Below are 23595 nucleotides of genomic sequence, written 5' to 3' on the forward strand. Positions count from 1 at the left end.
AAACAAACAATAAAACTCCAAACAACAACAAAGTGTCCATCTCTCCCCCAAGTAGGAGCTGTCTTTTTTTCAGACTCATATTCTATAGATAGAAGAACCAGCTGAATCAAAAAGAAATCTCACCAATTTTTCCAAAGCAGTTGATTTCTAGGTTAGAGACCAAGCTGCAGAATGTGAGATTATCTGGTAACAATTGTCGTTAGGGTTGTGAGGATAATTTAATAATCTAAACCACTGATAGAGTAACTTCGTCCTCCTACCTCTGAACCTCTGATAACATCTGGTTGTATTGGGAAAAAATTCACTCAGTTAAAAAAAAATTTTTTTTTTTTTTTTTTAATACTGTGGGATATTGTTTTGACAGGAGGAGGCAGCGATGAGGTGGGTTTGAAAGGAAAGAAGGAACAGATTAATTCCTAGGTCCAGGCCTGCCTCATCCCCACCTTGTGGATCTAGTTCCCCAGTCTGGGTGGTTATGGCACAAGGTGGCACATGGAAGGCATTCAGTGCTCCTAAGGCATTTTGTTTGGCTTTGCCAATCCCAGCCTAGTCTGGTCCGCTCCCCTAGCATGTGGACCGGAGAGAGGGACTCACCACAGGTTGAGCATTTTCAGGCAGCTACAGAGTGTATAAAGAGAAAAACACAGAAAGGAAGAGAGAAAGAGAGAGATATTAGTCCACAGAGGTGAGATGGAAGCAACTCCCTGTGAGCCATGCAAACATGCAGAATGTTGTCTGTGTTTAGTTTCCTCCTCTCGTCAAGGCAGGGTGAGTAGGTCCAGGCCACTGGGTCCCCACACTCAAGTGCAGGGGCAGGTACCTGCTAGAAGCATGAAGGTGGGAGGGGGATCTCAGGGAGGGGGAAGGCAAAACAGAAAGAGCGTTGGTGGGCACCCCAGGGTGGGCTTTCCTGTGCACCTTCCAGGAAGGCAGCAGGAGAAAAGAGCACATGACCTGCTTATAAGAATTCAATCAAGCACCAAGGCCAAGCCATTTTGGTTCCCACAGGAAGTTTCACTACGCAAGTTTTTAAGCTACCCTTCCCAGCCATTCTGAGAGAAAGAGAAGTGCCTAGTCCAAACTGCCTGACCAAAGCAGCTAGCAGTTAGCTCTTCCTCTAAAGGGGGAAAACGCTTAAGAGACACTTTACCTGAGAGATGATTTAGAGCAAGGAGTCGCTGCTCTGGACTAAGGTGTAACTGCTGGAGAAGGGCCTGTATCCCATTCCTGTTCATTTTCAGGAGAAATGAGGTCCAGTCCACATTTGCTAATTTATAGATAACGTCAGTGGATAACCTAAAATTCTTGCGTTCTCACCATAACAAAAATCAACCAAAAACCTGTCTTGCGTCACTACTCTTCCAATCACACATAAACAACGACATGTGTCCTATAGCTAGAGAAAAAGGGAAGTTAGATGTTCATTTTGTAAACAGAACAAAAACCAAGACCCTGTTATTTCTCTCCTCCTTTACACAAAACAAGCTGGGAGAAGAACCCAAAATTAAAAGCTTGGAAGTGAAGGTTTCACCAAGTCTCTCCAGTAACCTAGTTGAATCTTAATAAAGGCAACAGGTCCCTTTTTCGCACAAGCAGGCTGCAGGGACAAATGGCATCGCAGCTGCATGTAATGAGAGGTTGTTTGGGACGTCTCGTGCTTCTCTAGCTGTGACTTCTTCCCATGAACACGATCAAGCAGGTGGAACTATGGCTCCGCTTTACTCCCCCCGCACACACAGAAGGCCAAGAAGAAAACCACATGGCTGTGCCCTGACAGTTCCCTGGGCAAGATGGGCAGGCAGCTCATGAAATCACTAGGGGAATCAGCACACAAAATGCCCTACGGTACAGGCTTCGGGATGCCATTAGGGTCAAATCCAATTGCCACATTTTTAAAAGGGCCCAGACCTGGAACTGGAACTGGTGGCAAACAGGCACAGCGGCTCCTTTCTGCTAAATGGGGAGACTTTAAATTCTCTTTACATCCTAGAGTTTAGATTATACCAGGACAGAATACACCGTATTGAAATCTCTTTGTGTGAATAGTCTGCTATCTTACACACAGGACACAAACACCACACTCACATACACAAGTAGTGCACACAGTTACCAAAATGAAATGAGTAAGTTCAAAAGATAAACCTGCATAGGGCATATGGTAAGATTAAAGCCATTCAATCTTGGTATTCCAAGTATACTATTAAAGCCAAAGCTAAACTTTCAGCCTTCAAAGTAAGAGCCGTGATGGTGAACTGGGAGTGACGTGGGTACAGCCATCTTCCAAGCCCAGACAATGTTTAGATCAGACGACACCTAGTGCAGTGGTTCCCAACCCTGGCTATACATTCAAATCACCTGAACTTTACAAATTCCTGAAACTCAGGCCATATCCTAGATGAATTAAATCAGAATCTCTGGGGCCAGGATTCAGAAATTTGTATTTTCTTTTTTTTTAAAGTTTTTTTATTTTTTATTTTTTTATTGGGGAATATTGGGGAACAGTGTGTTTCTCCAGGGCCCATCAGCTCCTAGTCATTGTCCTTTAATCTAGTTGTGGAGGGCGCAGCTCAGCTGCAAGTCCAGTCACCGTTTTCAATCTCAGTTGCAGGGGGCACAGCCCACCCACCATCCCATGCGGGAATTGAACCGACAACCTTGTTGAAAGCTGGCGCTCTAACCAACTGAGCCATCTGGTCGCCCCCAGAAATTTGTATTTTCTAACGAGCCCCAGGTGACTCCAAAGTGCAGCCGAGGTGAAGAGCCCATAGGGAAGCAGAACCACACTTTATTTGGGAGAATGAAGTTTTGTCACAGAAACTGAAAAATTGTGAATACCATTAAAATCTCTAAAGTCCCTGAGCATAGGGAGCATGTCTCCTTAATAAAAAAGGTGTCCACCTGGCACTAAAAACTCCCTCTGTGTGAGGGCCTTATACTGTAGCAGGGCCTTGTATAAACAGGGAAACGAGCATCTGAAGCCGCCTGCAGTCAGCAGGGACTCGACCAGCGAGAGTCCACGTCATCCTTGGTTGTTGTTTATCTACTGGGTAGGAATCCTCAAGTCCTCGCTTTCTAAGGAAAGGCCCTCTGGAAAGCAGAGTGAGCCCATCATGTAGACAGGCCGCCGAGCAGAGGAGTCGGCAGGAGGGACGACCATGCAAAGTGTGTCTGAAGGAAGAAGAATGCAGGTTTTGTCTGGCCTTTCACTATCTTGTATCCAGAGGCGTAAGCATGTTCTGGCTTGTACTTAGGTTATTTGGGGGCTCAAGAGACTACTTAGGACACAGTATCACTATAAATATGTTGACTGCTTCTGAGAACGAGGTACTGGAATAGCCTGAATGTTCACAAAGGGTATACAAGAAAAATCATCCATATCGGGCTTGGCAGAAGTTACTGATTTGTAAAGGACTTTTCTCTCCCTACCACGTGTGTTCTTGGAGGTCACATCTGGATTTGAATTTGGGATGGGGCAAAAAAGGAAAGAAGTGCTAGAAATGCTGCTTTTGCAGTAGAATCAGCAGTAATTTCACCTTCCACTCCATATTCTAAGAGTTTAAACACAGACCATGCAGAGAGCACGATGGGGTTGGTGGTACGGGCAGGGCACGACATTCACATGCAAGAGAAGCAGAAAAGGGAGTGGGGGAACCTCCTCAGCCCCCTGGGATTAGTGCGATTTCCTTTCCTTCCCAAGACCCTTCCACTCATAGGTGCAGAGACTGTTTTTCTTGCTTGTCTTATCTGAGTCTCCCTGCGTCCAGAACACAACAGTCTGGACTTTTTCTTGCTTGTTTTATCTGAGTCTCCCTGTGTCCAAAACATTTAAGTGAGAACAAAATGACCCTGAAACCCTTGCTCCAGGACTATAGATGCAGATTGGTTACCCAAGAACCCGGAATTTAATGCTGTTAGCACAGCCCATGGTTGAGATAAGCAGATTTTTCTCTATGCCCCACAGGGAGCAAGAAGCTCCAGGGCCCCAAGAGGCTCATTACTATTTAATCTACTGTACATCTTCTATCATGATTCTTGTATCATGATGTTTTTTGCCCCAGGTGGACTAAAAATATGTGACTATCTTCCCAGAAATCACAGCTAAAGAAGGGCACAGCAGCTTTACAGTACCATGCAAAAAATAAAATGGTAAAAAGAAGAAAGCTGTAGACATAAGCATGAGGAATTCAGTCTGAGATGAGCAGCACACAGAGAGGAAGAGACAGATTTTTCAACCTATGACTGAAGAGCCCCCTTGAAAGATGAACGTACTTAGCTTCCTCCACTACCTCCACCTCAGCGTGAGCAGTGATTGGCGCATTGGAGTGGGCTCCCGTGGGATCATCGACGTTCAGTTCTCCGTTGGTTGAGCTAACCACCTGAAACAGAAAGACAGAGTGTGATAGACACCCTGGCCATTGGAGCCTCCTGCCAGCACAGAGGGTCACTAAGGGATACCTGGTCTCAAGGTTAGGCACAAGCCAGGCAGTGTCTAAAATGTCTGCTTTCCCGGGCCAACTGTCCTAAGTTAGGGAAGGTCCCCAGAGCCGATTATATCATGTGAGAACACAAAATTCAATGATGTAATCATATAAGAACAACAACTTCCATACTGAATGCCTAGGTCAGGCTCTCTGCTAGAGAGAGAGAGAGAAAGAGGGAGAGAGAGAGATTTCTCACAAAAATCCTACGAAATAGGTCACATTAATTTCTTTAACTCTACTTCTCTTAGATAACGATGATGATGATGATGATGATGATTAGACTCAGTGAGATGTTAAAAAAAATTCTAAAAAGGAAATTAATAGTGGGCATCAGAAATTATAAGCAATCACACTTTCCTTCAGAAATTTCTTCATGGCTTTGACCATCGGTTTGAAGTTACTCAAATAATAAGACTGCCACGTCCTCTCTGGCGAGAGGGCAGACAGTAAGGAAACGCTTTCCTTGGAAGACCAGTCTTATTTCAACAACCTTTATTTCAGGTTCAGTGTTATCCCATGTCTCACTGATGGTCCCCGAATTGTAACTGAAGGCTCTCACTCCTGTCATCTGGTTAATGTGGACCCGATCAGGCTTCTCTTGCTTGTGCAGCTGCTTCTGCCACCTGCTTTCATTTCCAGCACATGACTCCTGTTTATGTGGGTGCTGGGGAGTGGGACAAGGGACCCCGCTGGACAAACCACTCTGCTGTTAAAGATCTTGGCTGAAACATGGGAGAGAACCACAAAATAGAATAAATGGTTCAGATAGCATATGACCTTGGGTACGTAACTTCATCTATTTGAGACTGATTCTTACAGTCGATGTGAGAATCATACAAGAAAATGAAGGCGATAGTACCTAGTACAGTACCTGGTACATAATCACCGAGGCAGCATAGCACAGTAAACCAGGAATGGGCTCTAGACTTAGTCAGCCCTGGGTTTGAACCCTAGCTCCACCACTTACTTGCTCTGGGTCCTTGGGCAAGATCCTCAATCTTTCTGTGCCTGAGTTTCCTAATCTGTAAAATGGGAGACAATGCTGCTTACCTAATCGGGTTACTGTGCGGTCAGTCCACAAAAGTGTTTATCCCAGTGCCAAGTACATGGCAATGGCTCGATAAATGTTCACGTTACTGTTATTCTCCCTCCATAAACATTTACTCTGATCTCCCTCTAGAACTGGGGTCCTCACCAGCAATTAATTTGCAAAAATTTCCTGCATAGCCATAAAGAGGAAGGTGGGAGGAAATGCTTAGTATAAGGAGTCTTTGGGTATTTATTCAAAGAGGAAAGGGCAGACGAGGTGAATACTACTTACTAGCAATCTATTCCCAACATTATTTCTAAACCAGAAATATTTATTGTACTTAATAATATGTACTTTAGAAAAATTAAAACGCTATATGGTTAAAGAAAACTACAACATTAAATTTGGACTTACCCAAGGAAGACCTGAATTTCTGCTCGTGATAAGATTTAGCATCTCTGATTAATGGAACCACCTGATCTTATTTATCTCCTGACATGATATAGTAAATACTATATGACATTATCTATGTAGTATTCTTGTCAGAAAAAGATTTCATTTGAATCTAAGGATGATGGAAACAAACTGACAAATCCAAAATGTGGGACATTCTATCGGACAATAAGATTGGACTCTTCAGAAGAGACAAGTCTTAAAAATGTTTTTTTTTTTTTCCTTTTAAGATGGGGGGACTGTTACAGATTAAAAGAGATTAAGAATCAAGTGACTGAAAAGAGACTGAAGAGGTATAACAACTAAATGCATTGAATGGACCTTGATTAGATCTTGAACACTGTAGGATTAATTTTGGGGACAATGGAGGGACATGTGATATGGACTGTATATTAGGTAAGATGGAATTATTAATTTTCATAGATGTGACAATGGTGTTGTTGGTTACATGAGAGAATGTTTCTGTTCTTAGGAGACGTGGGCTGAAGTATTTTGAGATAAAATGTAATGATGACTGTAAGTTACGTTCAAATTGGTTAGCAAACACTTCCCTACCCCCTCCTAACCCCTTCACACAGAATTAAGCCAAATATGGCAAAAATCTTAATAATTCGTTAATCTAATTTAAGGATTTACACAGGTTCATTGCATTCTCCCCTCTAACTTTTCTATCGATTTGAAAATTTGAAAATAAAAAGTTGGGGAAAAACAGCAAACCCACAAGGCTCAGAGAGGGTTTATAGAATGGAGAACCACACAGCTCCTTATGCTAATACTGTCCTGTTAATTTCCTCAGCCTCCATTTGCTTCCTGTGGGCACGTTCTGGCTGCACACTAGTGATAATGCTGTGAATTCATCCTGTGAGCACAAGGGTTCAGGAGAAATCAGAGTAAGTTTCTTAATGAACAACTGAGCAACTAGATAAGATGTTCAATAGAATGTCTTCACATCTACTGATAGGACCACAGCAGGTGTAAGCATCACCGCTGCGAATTACCTGGTGACTTTGGGTCCTGGTACCTGTTCATAGCGTTTCATGTGTCCCATACTCTCTAATTTCTCCTTGCTATGAATTGTCACTTGGCCCACAAACAATGTCCTTGGCCAATAGAAGAAGAGATTATCTTCATTTTACAGACTAGACATCTTGTCTGTATCAATGAGACTCTGGTCGCAAATGAATCCGACACAAATGGGAACCTTAACACCAGTTGTCTAACCTTAAATACACTTGGCAATAAATCTGGGCCTCTTGAGCATCCACTTAATTATTTCAGGATGGAGGTATAGTTTGACGTACCACTGAATTGCTGCCTCGATGTGCAGTGGGATAAACATTAGTGTAGGTGAGCAAAGAGCTAGAGCCCTGGCTTAGCTCCCCCACAGTGTCCTCTGTGAGCCCTGGTTTCTCATTCTGCAAGACTCTGCAATCACCTTGGTCGTAGCAGCCTGAGAACCACTAAGTTAAATACAGTGACATCTAGCAATAGATATCTAGGAAAATGGTATCTAGGAAAGCAATTTGAAAAATTGTAAAGAATCTTATGAATGTAATGAACTATTAGTATTTTAAATAATATCACTTATATGTTTTCTACTGAATTGTTTTAGTATAACTTCACTAAAAAATAAGCTTTTTTGTACACCTGGAATACTGATATTTATTTTGCTGTAATCACTACTAAAATTAATCCCATATTCCTCTGTCTATATCACACAAAAACCAAGTAATTCGTATCTTACAGGATTATCTTATGAAAGAGATTAAGGTGAAACACTACTAGGTAATTAAAAATTATAAAGATTTGAGCAACGTAAATATTAGCTGAATGTTAAATGTCATTCTTAAGTCTTATGCCCTTGTGTGGTCCTAGATATTTCTAGATGTTTCCTACATTTTAATTTAAACAACTTTAGAGATTTCTGTCTTCTTGAATTTGACCCTTCCATATGTGGAAGGTCTATGGAAATACTGGAAGGATGGGAACCGGAGGGGTCTGCCCATTAAGTAGGTTGGAATGGGAGTGTCCGTTTGTCTTATCAGATCGCACTTCTCATCTTGGAGTTTTGCACTTCCTACCAGGTCGTCATGGTACCTGCAGGTCATCAAACAGGCCAAACCATGGTTTGACCATATTACCTTTGAAAAGTGAGACAACTTAGAAATACGTGGGCATCTGTTATTTGGTCTGCAAAAAGCATAACCTTTATGTTTATACAAATTGGGGCTAAAATCAAAGAGGCAGATATAGTGAGGAGCAGCAGAGCTTACCGTAATATTAGGGAAATGGCACAACTGCCTGCCCCTGTGTCAAAGAAGCTGGTAGAACTTAGTTTATAGGGAGTCGAGGGAGGGTGCATTTGTCAAAAGTGTTGCCAGAAACTTTCAATGACTCCAATTCTAATCTGAAGAGAACCCCTCACAGTGAACAATAGGAAACACTGCCCAAGTGAGTGCCCTTGTGTTCTAGGAGCACAGATCTAGTAAACTAAGCTGAGGTGCTTGACTATATGGTGTTTCCCTTTTAAAATTATTATTTATCTTTACTGTTTTTCTAATTACAAAGTAAGCCTGTTTATCATAAAAGAAATAATTAGAATATTAAAAAAGACAACATAAAAAAAGCACAAGTTTCCAGTGATATCATCACATGGAAGTACTAGTGGGAAATTTGGTGTACGTTCATCGAGAGCCCGGGTATGCAAAGCATTTACATAAAAGGACAAATAGTAAATATATTAGGTTTTGTGGGCTATAGAGTCTGTGTCAAAGCTACTCAACTCTGCCACTGTAGCATGAAAGCAGCCACAGATAATATATAAATAAATGAATGTGGTTATGTTCTAATAAAACTTTGTTTACAAAAACAGGCAGAGGGTGGAATCTGGCTGTTCAGAAATCTGAAGCTATACTAAATCCTGTTTCTTTCTCTGTATATGACTGTTTTCTCTTTCTGGAAGCTTTAACGAGCTTCTCTTTGTCCTCGGTTTTCTGAAATTTCACAATGATGTACCTTGGTATGGGCACTCAGTGGACCCTTCTGATCTGGAAGGAAGTCTTTATGAGTTCTGGGAAATTATTTTATTAATGATTCCCTCACCTCCACTTCCTCTGTTCTTTCTCTGGAACTTCCATTATTTAGAAATTGGACCTCCTGTACTCTCCTTACATCTTGTATTGTTTTCTACTATTTTCATCTCTCTCTTTGCTCTACCTTCTGGGAGACTTCCTCCTAAATTTGTCTTCCAAACTATTGAGTTTAAAAATTTTGTTTAAGTTTTAACTTTCGAAGAGCTCTTTTTTTGTTTGTTCTTAGAGTGTTCCTGTCCTTGCGTCACAGTTGCAGTATCTTCTGTCTCTTGAGGATATAGAACAAGGTTTTGTTTTTGTTTTTTTGGTTGTTGTTGCTGTTGTTGTTTGCTTTGGTCTCTATCTTATTAAAGTCTTTCCTCAGAAATCTGATAATCCTTGATTGTTCATATTTCAAAGCAGGAGATTGCAAAGTTATTTGGCACTTTGAGTACAGGGCTGGGACTTCTGAAACATGGATTTCACTGTAGAATGACTTGGCTGGGCCATTTCATTAGGGAGACCCTGTTGTCAGTATGCGCAGAGGTTTTCTTTTGGGCTGGTCAGATTCCCCAGGGTCAACTCAATCTCCCACCTAGAAGGTACACACCTGGCCATCAGCATTCTGAAGCACTAAATGGGGAAAGCTGGCAGTCAATATGCATACATTCATTCAGTCTCCCTTTTTCAGGCTAGTACTCTGCCCCCAAATGTGCCTCGTACCCCCTTATCCAGTGAAGATCCTCTATTTTGCCTTTTCCGAAGAATAAATCTTTTGCTGGGGAGTGGGGAGAGCACCTAAGGATCTCTGGCTTCTTATCAAAATAAAGAAGACTTTTGATCAATCTTCTTTATTTTAGTACATGCCCCTCCACACACACCTGTCCTTAGAGAAGGCTAACTTCTGAGCCTTTTGGGGATTTCTGTTTAAACACCTTCTCTACTTTCCCCTCTATTGGCTCAGGATTCAGTTTTCTTGAGACTCCTCATTCAATAACTGCCCATCTGCTTTCCAGCTTCCAACATTTTGTTGCTGTTGCCTCCTCTCCTGTTTTCTCCATCCTTGTATGGATTAAGGCCTTAAAGAAAAATCCCTTTATCATTCTTTTAGTGTTGTTTCAGGAGGGTGTGAGTACATCTGTGTGTTCAATTCACCCTTTTTACCTAGATGTGCCTATGAGGTTCTTACAGGGCCAAAGCTGTCTCCTAACTTCCTGTGAATAACATGGTCTTAAGTGAATCACTCCATGTAAACGCATATCCTAGACAACCACACCATCAAGATGCATTTCTACATGCAAGAGGTTTGTCTACCCCTTTATAAGAATTTGTATTTCGTAGCTCTGGGTTCACTTGTGTGCCCCAACTGGTGGCATCACTTACCAGTATGAGAAAAATATTTAGGTTAAGAATTAAGACAGTGACATATAAGAAAAGTTAAGAGACATACGTACTGAAGTACTAGAGAGGATATTGATTCAAAACCGTCCAAATGAAGTCAGAAAACAGTTCTCTAAGATCATACTTATTTCAGGAGAAAAAAGAAGTAGCCTAAGTTCGTAGGTCCCCACTCAGACCCAGCTGACCTGGACTAATTAACATTCTCACCTTATGTGCTAAGGTACCTCTCGTCATGGAATGAGCTACATACATAGGCTGTCCTCTAATCTAAAAAAATACCTTTTTTATACATTTCAGATCCTTACAATTCACAGACTTGACACTAACAAACTTCAACCTTGATGTTATTTTTATAGTTTATCGTGAGCGGATCAAGGTTGTAGGACTGGTTTCAGCAGAAATCAGTATCAGAAATCAGAGACATTTCTTAGTCAATGACAACAACCAGCAACCCTCTCAACAAGCGATTTTTGTAAGTCCACATAGGCAGAAAATTAGCACACAGTTATTCAGTTACCTAGAGAAGCACCTCAACCTTGCTATAAAAGTTTCCCTTCTAAAAAACTCCGAATTTCAGAAGCAAGCCAACATTCTCTCAGCCACGTTGGGAAGGCCAGGAAAAGGCAATAAAGGCAGTAAGTACCTGCACTGATCCCCCATGGCGGTCTGCAGCCAAGTGAGACGTCAGGTATGAGGTATTGGTCTGCCGGCTGGGCTGGATTTCCCACTCTCCTCGGCGCTCTGACGATGTGGTCTGCTCAGGCATTAGGAAGCATGAGAGCAAGAATGGAAGGAAAGGTGAAGCAACAGCAAGCAATAACAAAACCAAATACATTAGTGTCCCTGAGGGTTTTGTATTTGTTTTGGATTTTAAATTAACAATCGCTGCAAAGCACTGAGAAAAAGTTAGTTTGGCTCCTTCATTTCAGCCTAATAAGCCCACACACGACAGTCTACAGCAAACCATCCTCAACCAGATACAGAAGGAAAAAAATCACCAAAAGAGGGGGGAAAAAAATCAGAAGCTGGAATCACCTTTTAGCTTCCATATTAGTAAAATTTCAGTAGCCACGAGGCAGACCAAATTCAGAATGTTAAGACTGTTGGACAAAGGAACAATCATACTTATAAATCATTTCGGATTAAAGGTCTATCTAAATAGGCAGTAGTCAGTACAGAAAATTCCTAGCATTAGGAATGAAGGTAACATGCCTTTCCCTTAAATAGGGAGCCCACTACTCTCAATATAAACCTCCACCAGACTTTCAACTCAGAGAAAATAAGCAGTGGCTGGAATATGCTTTCTTAGCTAAAAGAAGGAACAAAGTATCTCTTCAAAAGCAAGTTCCACAGGTCAAGAATATGAAAAGATGGGGGGAAAAACATAAGGCTACAATATTTTCCTGATTCCTCTAGCTAATAGCCTCTAGTCTAGAATTAGAAAAAGTTTAGCTATGACCACTGTGAATTTTCTTCTAGAAAGCAAAACAAAGATCTTTTCTCAGCAAAAGGAGGGCTTTCAATTCAAATCCTTTTTGGGTTCTGCTGTCACTCGGGCTCTCTTCATTCCTTCTTCACATGTTTTTTAGATCTCACACTACTCTGATCTTGCTCATCTGTGATTTTTGTTCTGAAGAATCTGTTTAGGTGCCTCTTCTCCTATGCCAGATGGCTGAGGAGGTGTTAGCATCATGACGCTCAGCTGTAACAGTCCTAGGGCCCTACAAAAATGAAAAATGAGGAGCTCGAGAGGCAGCCATGAGGGATTGGTAAATCAAATTTTAATTGCTGCTGATATAAACAGCAGCAGGGGTTGGGATGTGATATTGCTGCTCTGCATGAAACCAGTAAGGAGGCTATAAATCTCAGAAATGTTCACAGCTAATAACGTTGTATTCTATAAAAAAGAAAAGGAAGAGTGAAGAAGTAATGGTCTCAGGCTCCATGTTCACTCTTCCCCATCTGTCGACAGTTGTTTAAAGCTCATCTGTATGTCACCAAAAAGGCTTTTCTTACCAAAAAAAAAAAAAAAAGAAAAAAAAGAAAGAAAAAACCCCTTATACACCAGCTAGAATTTACTCATCTTCTTTATTAACGGAATATGAATTCACATTATAAAGGATCCTGGCCATGTTTTCTGATGCTCCTCAGGGAATGAGCACAGTCCGCAAGAAGGCATCTGTATTAACTTGCTCGCTATACACTCTTACAAAAGAGGAGTTTGATTTTATACTGCTAGTCACATGTGAGAGAATGAAAACTACTCCGACTATATGCCCCTCCAATTATTTCAGCCAACAGAGGTTCAGATGTTTCATTTTCCAAAATAAGACCGTGGTTTATAACATAGTCCTAACTATTTTATATAATTTATTGACAGTATCCATATCCTCAGAGAACTTGATGAGAATAAATCTGTTCTTCTAATATTATATCTATAACTAATATATATTAGACATCGTCTCTTCAGTTCTCTCTAGGACTTTTTTACTTTTTGTGACATTTAAGTAGAATATTTAAGCTCCTAAACTACTATACAGATCTGTCAGTTCTCAAAAACTTTAAATGCTTAAAAAATATCCAGACATATATAGGCCATTTGATGGTGTTTTGAGTTCTATGATATGTGTTCAATGCAATTACTTCCCTCATGAATGCTCTGTTTTGCCTGTTTTTAAAAGCCGACAAAATTGAAAATGGCAACAAATGTACATAAAACACTCATGTGCTTTCAAGCTTAACAAAACCTTGGACAGCTAGCTGATCAACTATTATTTTCATTTTTACTGAACTATGTATGAGAAGTCTGGTTTGATTCTACTGTCTGATTCACAGGGCCGTGTACTTGTTTATATTCCTTCCAGCTAAATAAATAACTCTTGGAAAGAATTAAGATTTCTGTCTAAATGAAAATAGTACGGCATTTTTCAAAGGCCTAAAAGTCACACTCCACCTCTATCCTCAAAGCAATGCACTACTTATCTTTTGAAGAGAGAAAAATGTTAATTCCTGACTGCTTCAGAAATGCTTCGGCTGTAACAGGAAGAACACAGCGCACCTTACGACTGCTTCTCAGTACCTTCTATACACACTGAAAGCAACAAATCGAGTGACAGACGTGAACATGGGGTTGTTGGGTTGGGTTTATTTGGGAATTACTTTCCATCATTAACACTAAACTCTATGGCTATTCTTTTCTGGAATTTAAGGGCTTGGACTGGTACCTACAAGTTGATGTAGTAGAAAAGGTCATTTGCCCGTTTTGGAAAGCAACTGAGTGCCTAGGAGCGAGATGAAAGCACAGCATGCTGACGACTACAGCATTCTGCTGCTGTTCCTGCCCCGGGAAAGTATTCTCGGCAATGTACGTACATAGGGGTTACGATTAGGCATCTCAGCACAGGAGCTAGTTATACAGAGCAAACCAGTAGAGGAAATAGGCATGTAAATCCTCCCCTCTTAAAGATCATTCATGCACATGTGTCTATCTAAGAAGCTATCAAGAGCATCCACGGGTAGAAAAGTCATTCAGCAAAATCAATCTCTCTGCATTACTTGAAAGACAAAGGTCCACATGGAGTGTGTAAATCCCCAAAGGTAGAATCAGGAATCTCAAGCAGTGGGACTTCCTTGGGGGAACGCTTTAAAATCTTCAGTTGAGATTGTATTACCTGCGTGGAAATGCTTGGTTTACCATCCAGGAGGTGAGTGTGGAAACAAGGAAGAAGCAATCCAGCATAGCATAAATCATAGGCACAGCTAACCAAAAAATACTTCAGGGAAAACATAGAAGCCTGGTATAAAAAGTCAAAATCACCACCAGCGCCTAGGGCAGAGGAAACCAACTTCTCTCTTCCAGCAGTCATGTGGCAGGGATCAATGGACAGACAGTGGGGAGAATGACACTAACGAGAGGGTAAGAAAAGAAGTCTGAAAACCCCTCAGATGCCACCCCATCTATGGGGTGATTTCAAATTCTCATTGTAGAAAAAGCTACTGTTCTGAAGCAAAGGTAAGCAGGTGTCTTTCTCCTGTTGTAACAAACAAATCATCAAATCCTATTCTTTATATAAAGTTATTTTGAAAAATTAATTTCGATTATTCACAAAGAACTTTATTTCACTTTATGGCTCCCAAAATACTTTAAAAGTTGACTGCCATCTACACAGAACATTTTGGCCTCCGATGTCAGTGTTCTAGACTCACCTATAATATAATTAACAAGAATGGAGACTGAATAGTACCAAAGGTTAGCAATGAACACACTAGATTACGTTGTCTCACAAAACTTCCAAGACAAATTTTTTTTTTTTAAAGATTTTATTGGGGATGGGGAACAGGACTTTATTGGGGAACAGTGTGTACTTCTAGGACTTTTTCCCAAGTCAAGTTGTTGTCCTTTCAATCTTAGTTGTGGAGGGTGCAGCTCAGCTCCAGGTCCAGTTGCCGTTGCTAGTTGCAGGGGGCGCAGCCCACCATTCCTTGCGGGACTCAAGGAATCGAACCAGCAACCTTGTGGTTGAGAGCCCTTGCTCCAACCAACTGAGCCATCCAGGAGCTCAGCGGCAGCTCAGCTCAAGGTGCCGTGTTCAATCTTTAGTTGCAGGGGGTGCGGCCCACCATCCCTTGTGGGACTCGAGGAATCGAACTGGCAACCTTGTGGTTGAAAGCCCACTGGCCCATGTGGGAATCGAACCGGCAGCCTTCAGAGTTAGGAGCATGGAGCTCCAACCACCTGAGCCACTGGGCCAGCCCCAAATTTTTTCTTGATGTAGTGGGGATAAAATGAAGAAAGAACGGGGCAGTCAGAATGGTAAAGGAAGCATCTTTAAAAAAGTTGGGGGTGTAATGAACCTTAAATATGAAATTTAAAAAAGCTGGTAAAGTTATTGAAATATATACTTTAATAAAATTAAAGACATCTTTCTATTAAGCTCATGACATAGAACCAAATTTCCTATGCCAGACGGGTTACTCCATGCAACCTGTCACATGTGTTACAAGTGACTTCCTGTACTCGACGTACTTGATCACGTATCAGGGATGTTTGAAAATCACTGATAACAACATGGAAGGGATTATTACCAAGCTCCATGCTATGGAGCCCGCAGAGATGACAGTATAAATTCTGTGACGCTCTGAGAAAAGTCATGAGAACAGTCCTAGAGGCCTGAAACTCTCTCCTCAGACCCTGCCCTATTCTTACTTAAAATGGTAGAAGATACTTCCCTCAGAGAATCAAGATTTATCTAGGTAGGATTACTCTAGAATCAAGTTCCTCAAGAGGTGCCTCAGAACAAAGGGTGTCTGCTGAAATACAAAACATTAAAGAATGCATGCAGGGGCCGGCCCAGTGGCTCAGGCGGTTGGAGCTCTGTGCTCCTTACTCCGAAGGCTGCTGGTTGGATTCCCACATGGGCCAGTGGGCTCTCAACCACAAGGTTGCCAGTTCAATTCCTTGAGTCCCGCAAGGGATGGTGGGCTCCGCCCCCTGCAACTAAGACTGAACATGGCACTTTGAGCTGAGCTGCTGCTGAGCTCCAGGATGGCTCAGTTGGTTGGAGTGCGTCCTCTCAACCACAAGGTTGCCGGTTCAACTCCTGCAAGGGATGGTGGGCTGTGCCCCCTGCAACTAGCAATGGCAACTGGACCTGGAGCTGAGCTGCGCCCTCCACAACTAAGACTGAAAGGACAACAACTTGACTTAGAAAAAAGTCCTGAAAGTAAGCACTGTTTCCCCAATAAAGTCCGGTTCCCCTTCCCCAATAAAATAAAATAAAATAAATAAATAAACAGCTTTAAAAAAAAAAGAATGCATGCAGACAGAAGAAAACTTTTAATAGAGAATAGAGAATTAAGAGCAAAGGTGAGCAGCAGTGACTAGGTGACAGAATGGGAGAAACTAAGAAAAAGTTTGTAATTTAGTTTTGCATTAGCTTGTTTCAATGTCCCCCTTGGAGTTAAGATCCCAGAAATGAAGACAACCAGTCCCATTCTGCACTGAGCTCTACGCTGGAGGATGGCAGGGCAAGTGTGCAATTTCTACACCTGAGCTCCTGCTAGCAGCAGGCAGCAAGTTAGGAAATTACACACAGTCAGAAGGAGGCAAATTATCTCTAAAGAATCTCATATGCCCTTTCAACTATTAGTACACTGAACCTCGCTGAAAATGAAGCATTGTTCTGTAAAAGGAAGGGAATGAAGAATTAATCAGCTTTTGCTTTTTTTTTTTAAGGCTATTGAACTTGAAAAAAAGTAATAAAGATATTTATTTTATGAAGATCTCTGACCATCTTGGCTACTTAGTAATTTGGCCTAATCTCCCCTTTGGAAACGCTATGCTTATAACAAGCTTCATTCAGTAAGCACCACAGCATTAAACCACAACATATTTTTCTGAGGCTGTATATTCCTTAAATCTAATCCCTTGGAGTCTAGATACAAATATACAAATAAATCTGAACCACTCTTTTACCAGGGGCACATCTTCTTTAGAACTCAATATGATTTCACCCTTTTAGGTATTGTTGTTTATTTCTTGTGTGTTTAGTTTAAACATGGTTCTTCTGGAAGGATGAGGGATCAGCTTTACTGATCTTTGATTCACATGTTCCTGTCTAGTCAAACTGGAGAATTTGCAAGTGAACAGTTCATCTAGTAGAAAACTACAAAGAATAAACTCCTTTCCTTAAATACATGCAGTGTATGTAAAAACAAGTAAGTAACATTTTGGGATTCAGTGTTATCAGGGATAGGATACCATGTCTGGTAGAGTTTAATAGCTCTTGATGGCTAATAGGACCCTCCATTGGTTCTAACCTTCTAGGCGAAGTACCTATTCTTCATATGCCCTCAGAAAACCCACCAATTAGATTGGTGCAAAAGTGATTGCAGTTTAAAAGGTTAAAAATAACTGCAAAAACTGCCATTACTTTTGCACCAACCTAATAAAAGGAATCAAGGGGAGAAAACGGCAACTATCAAAATTGCTGAACCACCATGGTAGTGTATGCTTGTGTAGCATTTACCCAAGTAAGGATTGTCACAAGCTCAGACTCAGTTCTGAAAGAGCAGGAAGCGTGTTGCTGCATACATATCCCAGTCAATGCAATATTCTATATTTATCATATTGAACAAAACCTTCCACACTGAATAAACCCTTCCACAGCACCACATACTGCACTCCAATATTACATCTCTGGATACCAGCAGAACCTACTTCCTGACTGAAGTTGATCAGAAAATGCAAGGGAAGCTTTGCAGGTAGAAATAGGCAGAACTATTGAAGTTTTCATCCCCTTCCTGAGGGATGGTAATGCAGAGTTCTTTGGAGAGGAACCAAAGCCTAAAGACTTACCATCTTTGGAATTGGGGAAGGACAAATACCAAGGGTAAAACGACAGAAGAGACTAACCTATTGGGATCTTTCTAAATGGATTTAGCTTTCAGGAATATTTACTCTACCCAAATTCATGATTTACTTACAGTTTTCTAGCTGGGTAAAATTAATGTTCAAAAATATTGTTCTGGTATTAAAATAGTTAAAAAAATAGCTTTAAAGACAGATCCAACATAGGTGAGTTTAAATAGGAACTATATTTGGGATCTATTACTACATCTAGGAACTAAACAGCACTCAATTCAATATACCTACAACCTAGACCAGCAAAGCAAATTTTCCCTAAAAATTCTCATCATGATGGAGAACTAATACAATCGCTTGAACTTACCTGGCAGCAAGAGCCTGCCGAGAGCCAAGTTTTGATCATATCACCCCTCTGCTCAAAACCTTTCATATCTATTCCCTGCTGAAATTAAAAGTACCAATTCTCCAGCCCAGCATTCCAGGAGCTTCATTAAATGGCTCCAATCTATTTTCCTAGTCTTGTCTCCTTTGTTCACACCATATATTTTAGCAAAATGGAGCTAGCTAACTTGTTCTTGCCCATATTTTTGCTTGGAATGCCTCTTTGGTTTCCACTTAATTCTTCCAAGAGCATTTCAAATACAACTTCTTTTGTGAAACTCTTTGTCATGTTCAGACTAGACGAAATGTCTCCGTCTTATAATCCCTGATGTTAACAATTTGTAACTCGGGAGGCTTATCTGTTCTGCCAGTGTTAATAGTCGTCTGGCTACCTGGCGTATCTGCTTGTCAGTTCCTTGAGGAGAAGGACTCCTTACTTATCTTGGTATCCCCAGGACATACTTTCACATAGTAGGTCCTCAGCTAGATTTACTGAGTCAAAGTTCCTGAAAAAATAAAGTTAACATCTTTCACTCTTGCTCAAGGAGAGATTTCACTTTCTTTTGCTGATTTTAAAACTTGAAGAAAATTGGTCTAAAAAATCATACTGCTTCCAATCCCTGGAGTTATAAAAGGGACATATTTAGCTGTAATTCTTCTTTTAAAAAAAATCATAAGCAAACAACCCTAAAGATGGAACAAAAGCTATGAGACCACAGACTAAGACACAGTGTAAAGGTTGAACAGACACTAGAAATCCATTTCCCTACCGCACACAGCGCAGAAAGAATTCTACCCAGCAAGGATTCAGAATCCTGCTGGGAAGGAGGTGTAGAACTTGCATTAATGTGGGGAATTTCAATCCCTTAGCAGCCATGGGATACTAAAAATACTAAAAGGGAAAAAAAAAAATCAGAGAGACCTTCAAGATTCAACTCTTCAAAAGGAAGCTTACTGCCTTTCAGATGACATTTCCTAATTATATACAGTGGTTTAATAACCTTGCACTAAAAAATACATTGAAACTCATTGTACTTTTACTTAGGGCCTAGGTATGACATCATTTACCACCCTGGCAATTTAGGTTTTCAACTACCTTTTTCCTCCATACTTTTAAAATCCATTCAGAACAGCAGCATTGATTATGAATTCACTGAAGCAACCAAGACCAAAAAAGGAAACACACGTTTTAGTTTAAATATATTCCAAAACACATGAACAGGCAGATATATTGATTAGACTTCACTGACTAGTTAATTAATTTTTTCCATACCTTTTCTATTTAAATACATTTTTCATTGTAAGGTAATATAACCTCATTACAGAATAGTTTGGAAAAATATTACCCACACTACCTTTTCCAACACTACTTCTGTTAATATTTTGGCAATGTTTCCTCTCACTGATTTTCTCATCTTCTCTTTCCTGAGGGGAAATCACGAGGTATTTCTAAATTTGCATTTTGGTTTCCTCACTATAAAAATCATAAGCACTTCCACGTTTCTACAATTTTCTCTAAATATCTTTTAAGCGGCTATACAATACTCCACTGAATAAATGGATTACAATTCACTTTAATACAACCCAGTTTATTCTAAAGGATTTGAGCTGGATCCATAAGCATTCCCTTATAACTGGATAGATGGGTCATTTCTAAAACTTTGCTACAAATGACATTGCGACAGTTTTATGCATATAACTTAATCTATATCTTGGGTTGTTTTATTATGATTGATTCCAAGAAGTAATATTATTCTATCAGAGAGGATAGTAACTTTATCAAATTACTTTCTAGAGAATTTGTAACAATTTGCAAAGTCAAGAGCAATGTATGAGTGTCAGTACGTACCCCAACTATATTTTTTAAAAAGGAGGTAGAGAAAAAGGGCAAAAAGCCAACAGTATTCTGTTGTCAAATCAGCAGTCAGTCAAATTATAATTCTTAGTCAACTACTCTGATTAAAGCATGTAATTATGGACCCAATTAGTGTATAGTTTGCTAAACCCCATCTTTTTGCCTACCTACTCTCTGTTTTTATTTACTTTCTAATACACAGATTTCCTTCCTTTACACATTATTTTTCTTACCCGCCACGCCACACATTTTGCCAAGAGTATGAACTTGTTGGTGAGTCTAACAAAATTTGGGCACGTACTTCACTGTACGTACATGTGTGTATGTACTTCTGTATACTATTTTTAACCTATGTACTTTCACATGTGCGTCTACGAGGTAAGTGTTGTCGCACTTTATTGTAGAAATGCCTGTGAATGTAAAAAAGTGAGGAGGAACAAGCAGCTAATCTGATAGGTGATAATGACTGTGTGTGTGCACACCAGCATATATGTATATTTTTATTACTCTTTGCTTATTTATCTACTGGGGTCCTCATTTTTCTCTTTTATTACGATAGAAATCATCAAATTCACTTCCCAATCAGTTACCCTTTTCTTTGAATGTTGTCAAACTTGATATTTTTGTGCGTGTTTGCCTCCTCTGTCTTTAGGCTGAGAGCAGCCTCTCATATAGATTGCTAGTTTCCCAAATCATGAACAATGCTGGATGGATGACATGGCCTTTTCTGGAGTGGCCTAAAGCAAAGCTGAGTCTTCACTGTGGGTCCACCTCAGATCTAGAAATGTGAACCAGCTCTACAGTTCACCTGGGTATAGAGACAGAGGTGGAGTGGAGGTGCCAGTTCATGCCCAGGTTAACTGCAAGTCCAAATTACGCACCCTTTCTAATGAGCAAGGAAAAACCAGCATTGGCAAAAGCTGCACACTAGACTGCAGATGAGACCCAAAAGGGGCTAGCCTATACATTCTGTATGTCCAGCAGGTCCTTTCGGCCAACATACTCTGACAGGCCCAGGTTCTCCAGAGTAGATGCTTCATGTAAGGCACCTGGCTACATCTCAGTGCCATTACACAAACCCCGAGAAATGCTAGAATGCCACATCACACTAGTGAGAAATGGCAACCCCGCTGTCTTTAATTTCAGTATATACACGTAAGCAGAGAAGCTAAAGAATCTGAGTTTAGCCACAAATAAAGGGAATGCATGAAACAATGAAGAGCCAACACATACCTGATTTCGTAGAGGCTGTTGTTGTGACGGCCGATCCCTGTGTGTGTGGCTTTCTCGAGTTATTGCAGATGCACCAGAGTCTACATGAACCGACCCTACTGGAGTAGGCTGGAAAAATATAACAAAAAGTCACATGGGGAAAATAGGTCCAACTTAATACCTCTGCAAAGGACAGCATCATTCTAATTCTAATAGAATAGTAGTCATTATTATTTTCAGCCACCAAGGGCAGTTTCAAGTCTTCTTGTCTTCTCAGTTTGCTTATCTACAAAAAGCAGGCAGCTCGGTCCTCAACAGTTCATCGGAGAGTAGCTTCCCTTTGAAAATAAAACCAAAACACCTACTAGTGATGTTCGCTAGCATGCTCTCAGGCCCTGTGGACGCTTGGCCAGAAGAGCAAAGTCAGAAGTCTCCTATGGTGCTGGGTTCCACTCCTACAGAAATCAAGCACCTTAACCGCTTAGGTAGCACCAGCTTCTGGATCATTCAAATGAAACTTCTTAAAAACTGGCTTAAATTCGGGTATCTTAGGACATACTGGTCATCATCTTAAAAATGTAAAGGGAGTTACTCCTATTGCCTGACTCTAGTAAGAGCAATCGATGGCATCACCCTGAAAAGGCTGGTAAATGTAAAGTCTACAGTCAGAGGAATGGTTTTCCATCGATCTAAGCAGAAAGTCTGACAAGCAAAGGGGTGAGGTAGTGCTGGCGTGAGGTGAGCAGTACAAAGAGGATACTCACAATAGGCCTCCCGACCCAGTCGTAGGCGTAGTCAAAGGTGTAGCCTTTCCTTTCAAAGAGGTCAGTGAAGAGGGTCCGTAAATACTCATAGTCAGGTTTTTCAAAGAAGTCTAATCGTCTGACATACCGCAGGTAGGTTGCCATCTCCTCTGTGAGGGAAGAGGTGAGAAGCCATGCTCATTAGCTGAATGCTTCCCATGGGGAGAAGCTCTGGGCCATGCAAGGAATAGTACAGACTATGTGACACGGGAGTTTTCTTTGTGGACCTAATGGAAGTGACAAAACCTATCTTAGTCTAAATAACAATAAAGAAAATGGAAGTTTTCTGGACCTTTATCTAGAGATACGAAGTCAGTCTTCACCTGCTATAAAGCTTTAGTCACATTGGCTAGAGTGTCCTTTTAGCATCCTACCTGGAAAGTTTTCACAGAGCGCTTCAATGGGAGTGTTCCTTTTGGTGTCACCAATTTTTTGATATCTCTCTTTTAATGTATCAGCCTGTAGAGAGTAAAGAGACGTTAGTTGGAAATGGGTGCTAAGTATGGGAGGTCCAGTGTATTTGGGGATACAATGGCTGTTTCACTCAAACTGGCAGGACTTTAGTTAGACAGTCTCAATTGTTTTTCTAGCACTAACAAATTAGAAATATAATAGAGATGATGTATTTAGATATGTACAAAACATCTGCTCTGCTCTGGAAAGTTTTACTCGCAAATATATTTAGTAGTCTCAGATAAACATCATCAAACGTAATGTGACGAGTGGCTAGGAGGAAAACAAAACTCATGTAGCAATATTTTCAAAACTGCAGAAGCTTAGTAATCTCTTGTGGCCACTGGGGTTCAAAAGCGATTCAGCTTTCCCCTTCTGAGATCAGCTCTATGATAAGATTGAAAATATTGCTAATCTAAGTGGGGCCAGATAAGATAGGTGGCTCCACAGCGTACTTATCATGAAATTGAATTTTTAAAAAAAGAACAAAAAGTAGGAAAAAAACGCCTTTCCCCAATGTGGTTCCAGAGGGAGAAATGTTATCTATGATACAGGCATGGCTGATAGACAGGTTTGATGTGTGTCAGTGGCTCAAAGCAGCCAAGTGTGATTTGCTCAGGATGGTAGACAAAGGGCTTCTGGAGCTTGGACCATGTGACCTCAAGGGATCACCGTGCGGCAGAGCGGGCCTGCTGCACCAGCTTTAAACAATAATGTGCTAGAGTAAGCTGGAGAAATTTTATGTCTTCAACTACGACAAAAATGATTCACGGACTGTGAAGAAGTTTCAAGCAATTAATAATACATACACAAATGCACTGTTTGGCTGTACGACGAGCAAATATGATAGGAAACTATTTGACAACTGTCAGTATCAATGAGGAGATATGTATGACCAGGAGAAGACAACTGAGGAGATGTTAAGAGAGGAATTTAAGGGGAAAGAAAATCTTTCCAAAGGGAAGGGGTAGAAGCCTTACTTTTCAGGACAATGTCCTACAGAGCACAGCAAAATCAATCATTTTGCCCTTCTGGAGGGGCAGGGGGTGTAGGAGTACCCAAAGATACTGCTTAAGCTTCTTTCCGCAA

The 23595-nt window shown here is 40.8% G+C and overlaps 1 protein-coding gene across 10 annotated transcripts in view; it reads right to left on the reverse strand.

Annotated features, from left to right (window-relative positions):
- Nucleotides 1-23595, reverse strand: part of CSNK1G1 (casein kinase 1 gamma 1) — a 157075-nt gene that overhangs the window by 9225 nt on the left and 124255 nt on the right. For 6 of the 10 annotated variants that reach the window (XM_074327582.2, XM_088797287.1, XM_074327578.2 and 3 more), the window contains 6 exons: nucleotides 22428-22512; nucleotides 22015-22163; nucleotides 21272-21379; nucleotides 11080-11190; nucleotides 4270-4376; nucleotides 595-618 (listed from right to left, as the gene is read on the reverse strand). In XM_074327582.2, the coding sequence (XP_074183683.1) occupies nucleotides 595-618; nucleotides 4270-4376; nucleotides 11080-11190; nucleotides 21272-21379; nucleotides 22015-22163; nucleotides 22428-22512 (584 nt within the window). Of the gene's footprint in view, nucleotides 1-594; nucleotides 619-4269; nucleotides 4377-4404; nucleotides 5204-11079; nucleotides 11191-21271; nucleotides 21380-22014; nucleotides 22164-22427; nucleotides 22513-23595 lie in introns of those variants that run through there. The other 4 variants (XM_088797288.1, XM_074327585.2, XM_088797289.1 and 1 more) reach the window with 4 other exon arrangements.

Source organism: Rhinolophus sinicus, chromosome 3 (genome assembly GCF_057876585.1).
Source record: "Rhinolophus sinicus isolate RSI-liver-muscle chromosome 3, RSI-T2T, whole genome shotgun sequence".
In the NCBI taxonomy this organism is placed as follows: domain Eukaryota; kingdom Metazoa; phylum Chordata; class Mammalia; order Chiroptera; family Rhinolophidae; genus Rhinolophus; species Rhinolophus sinicus.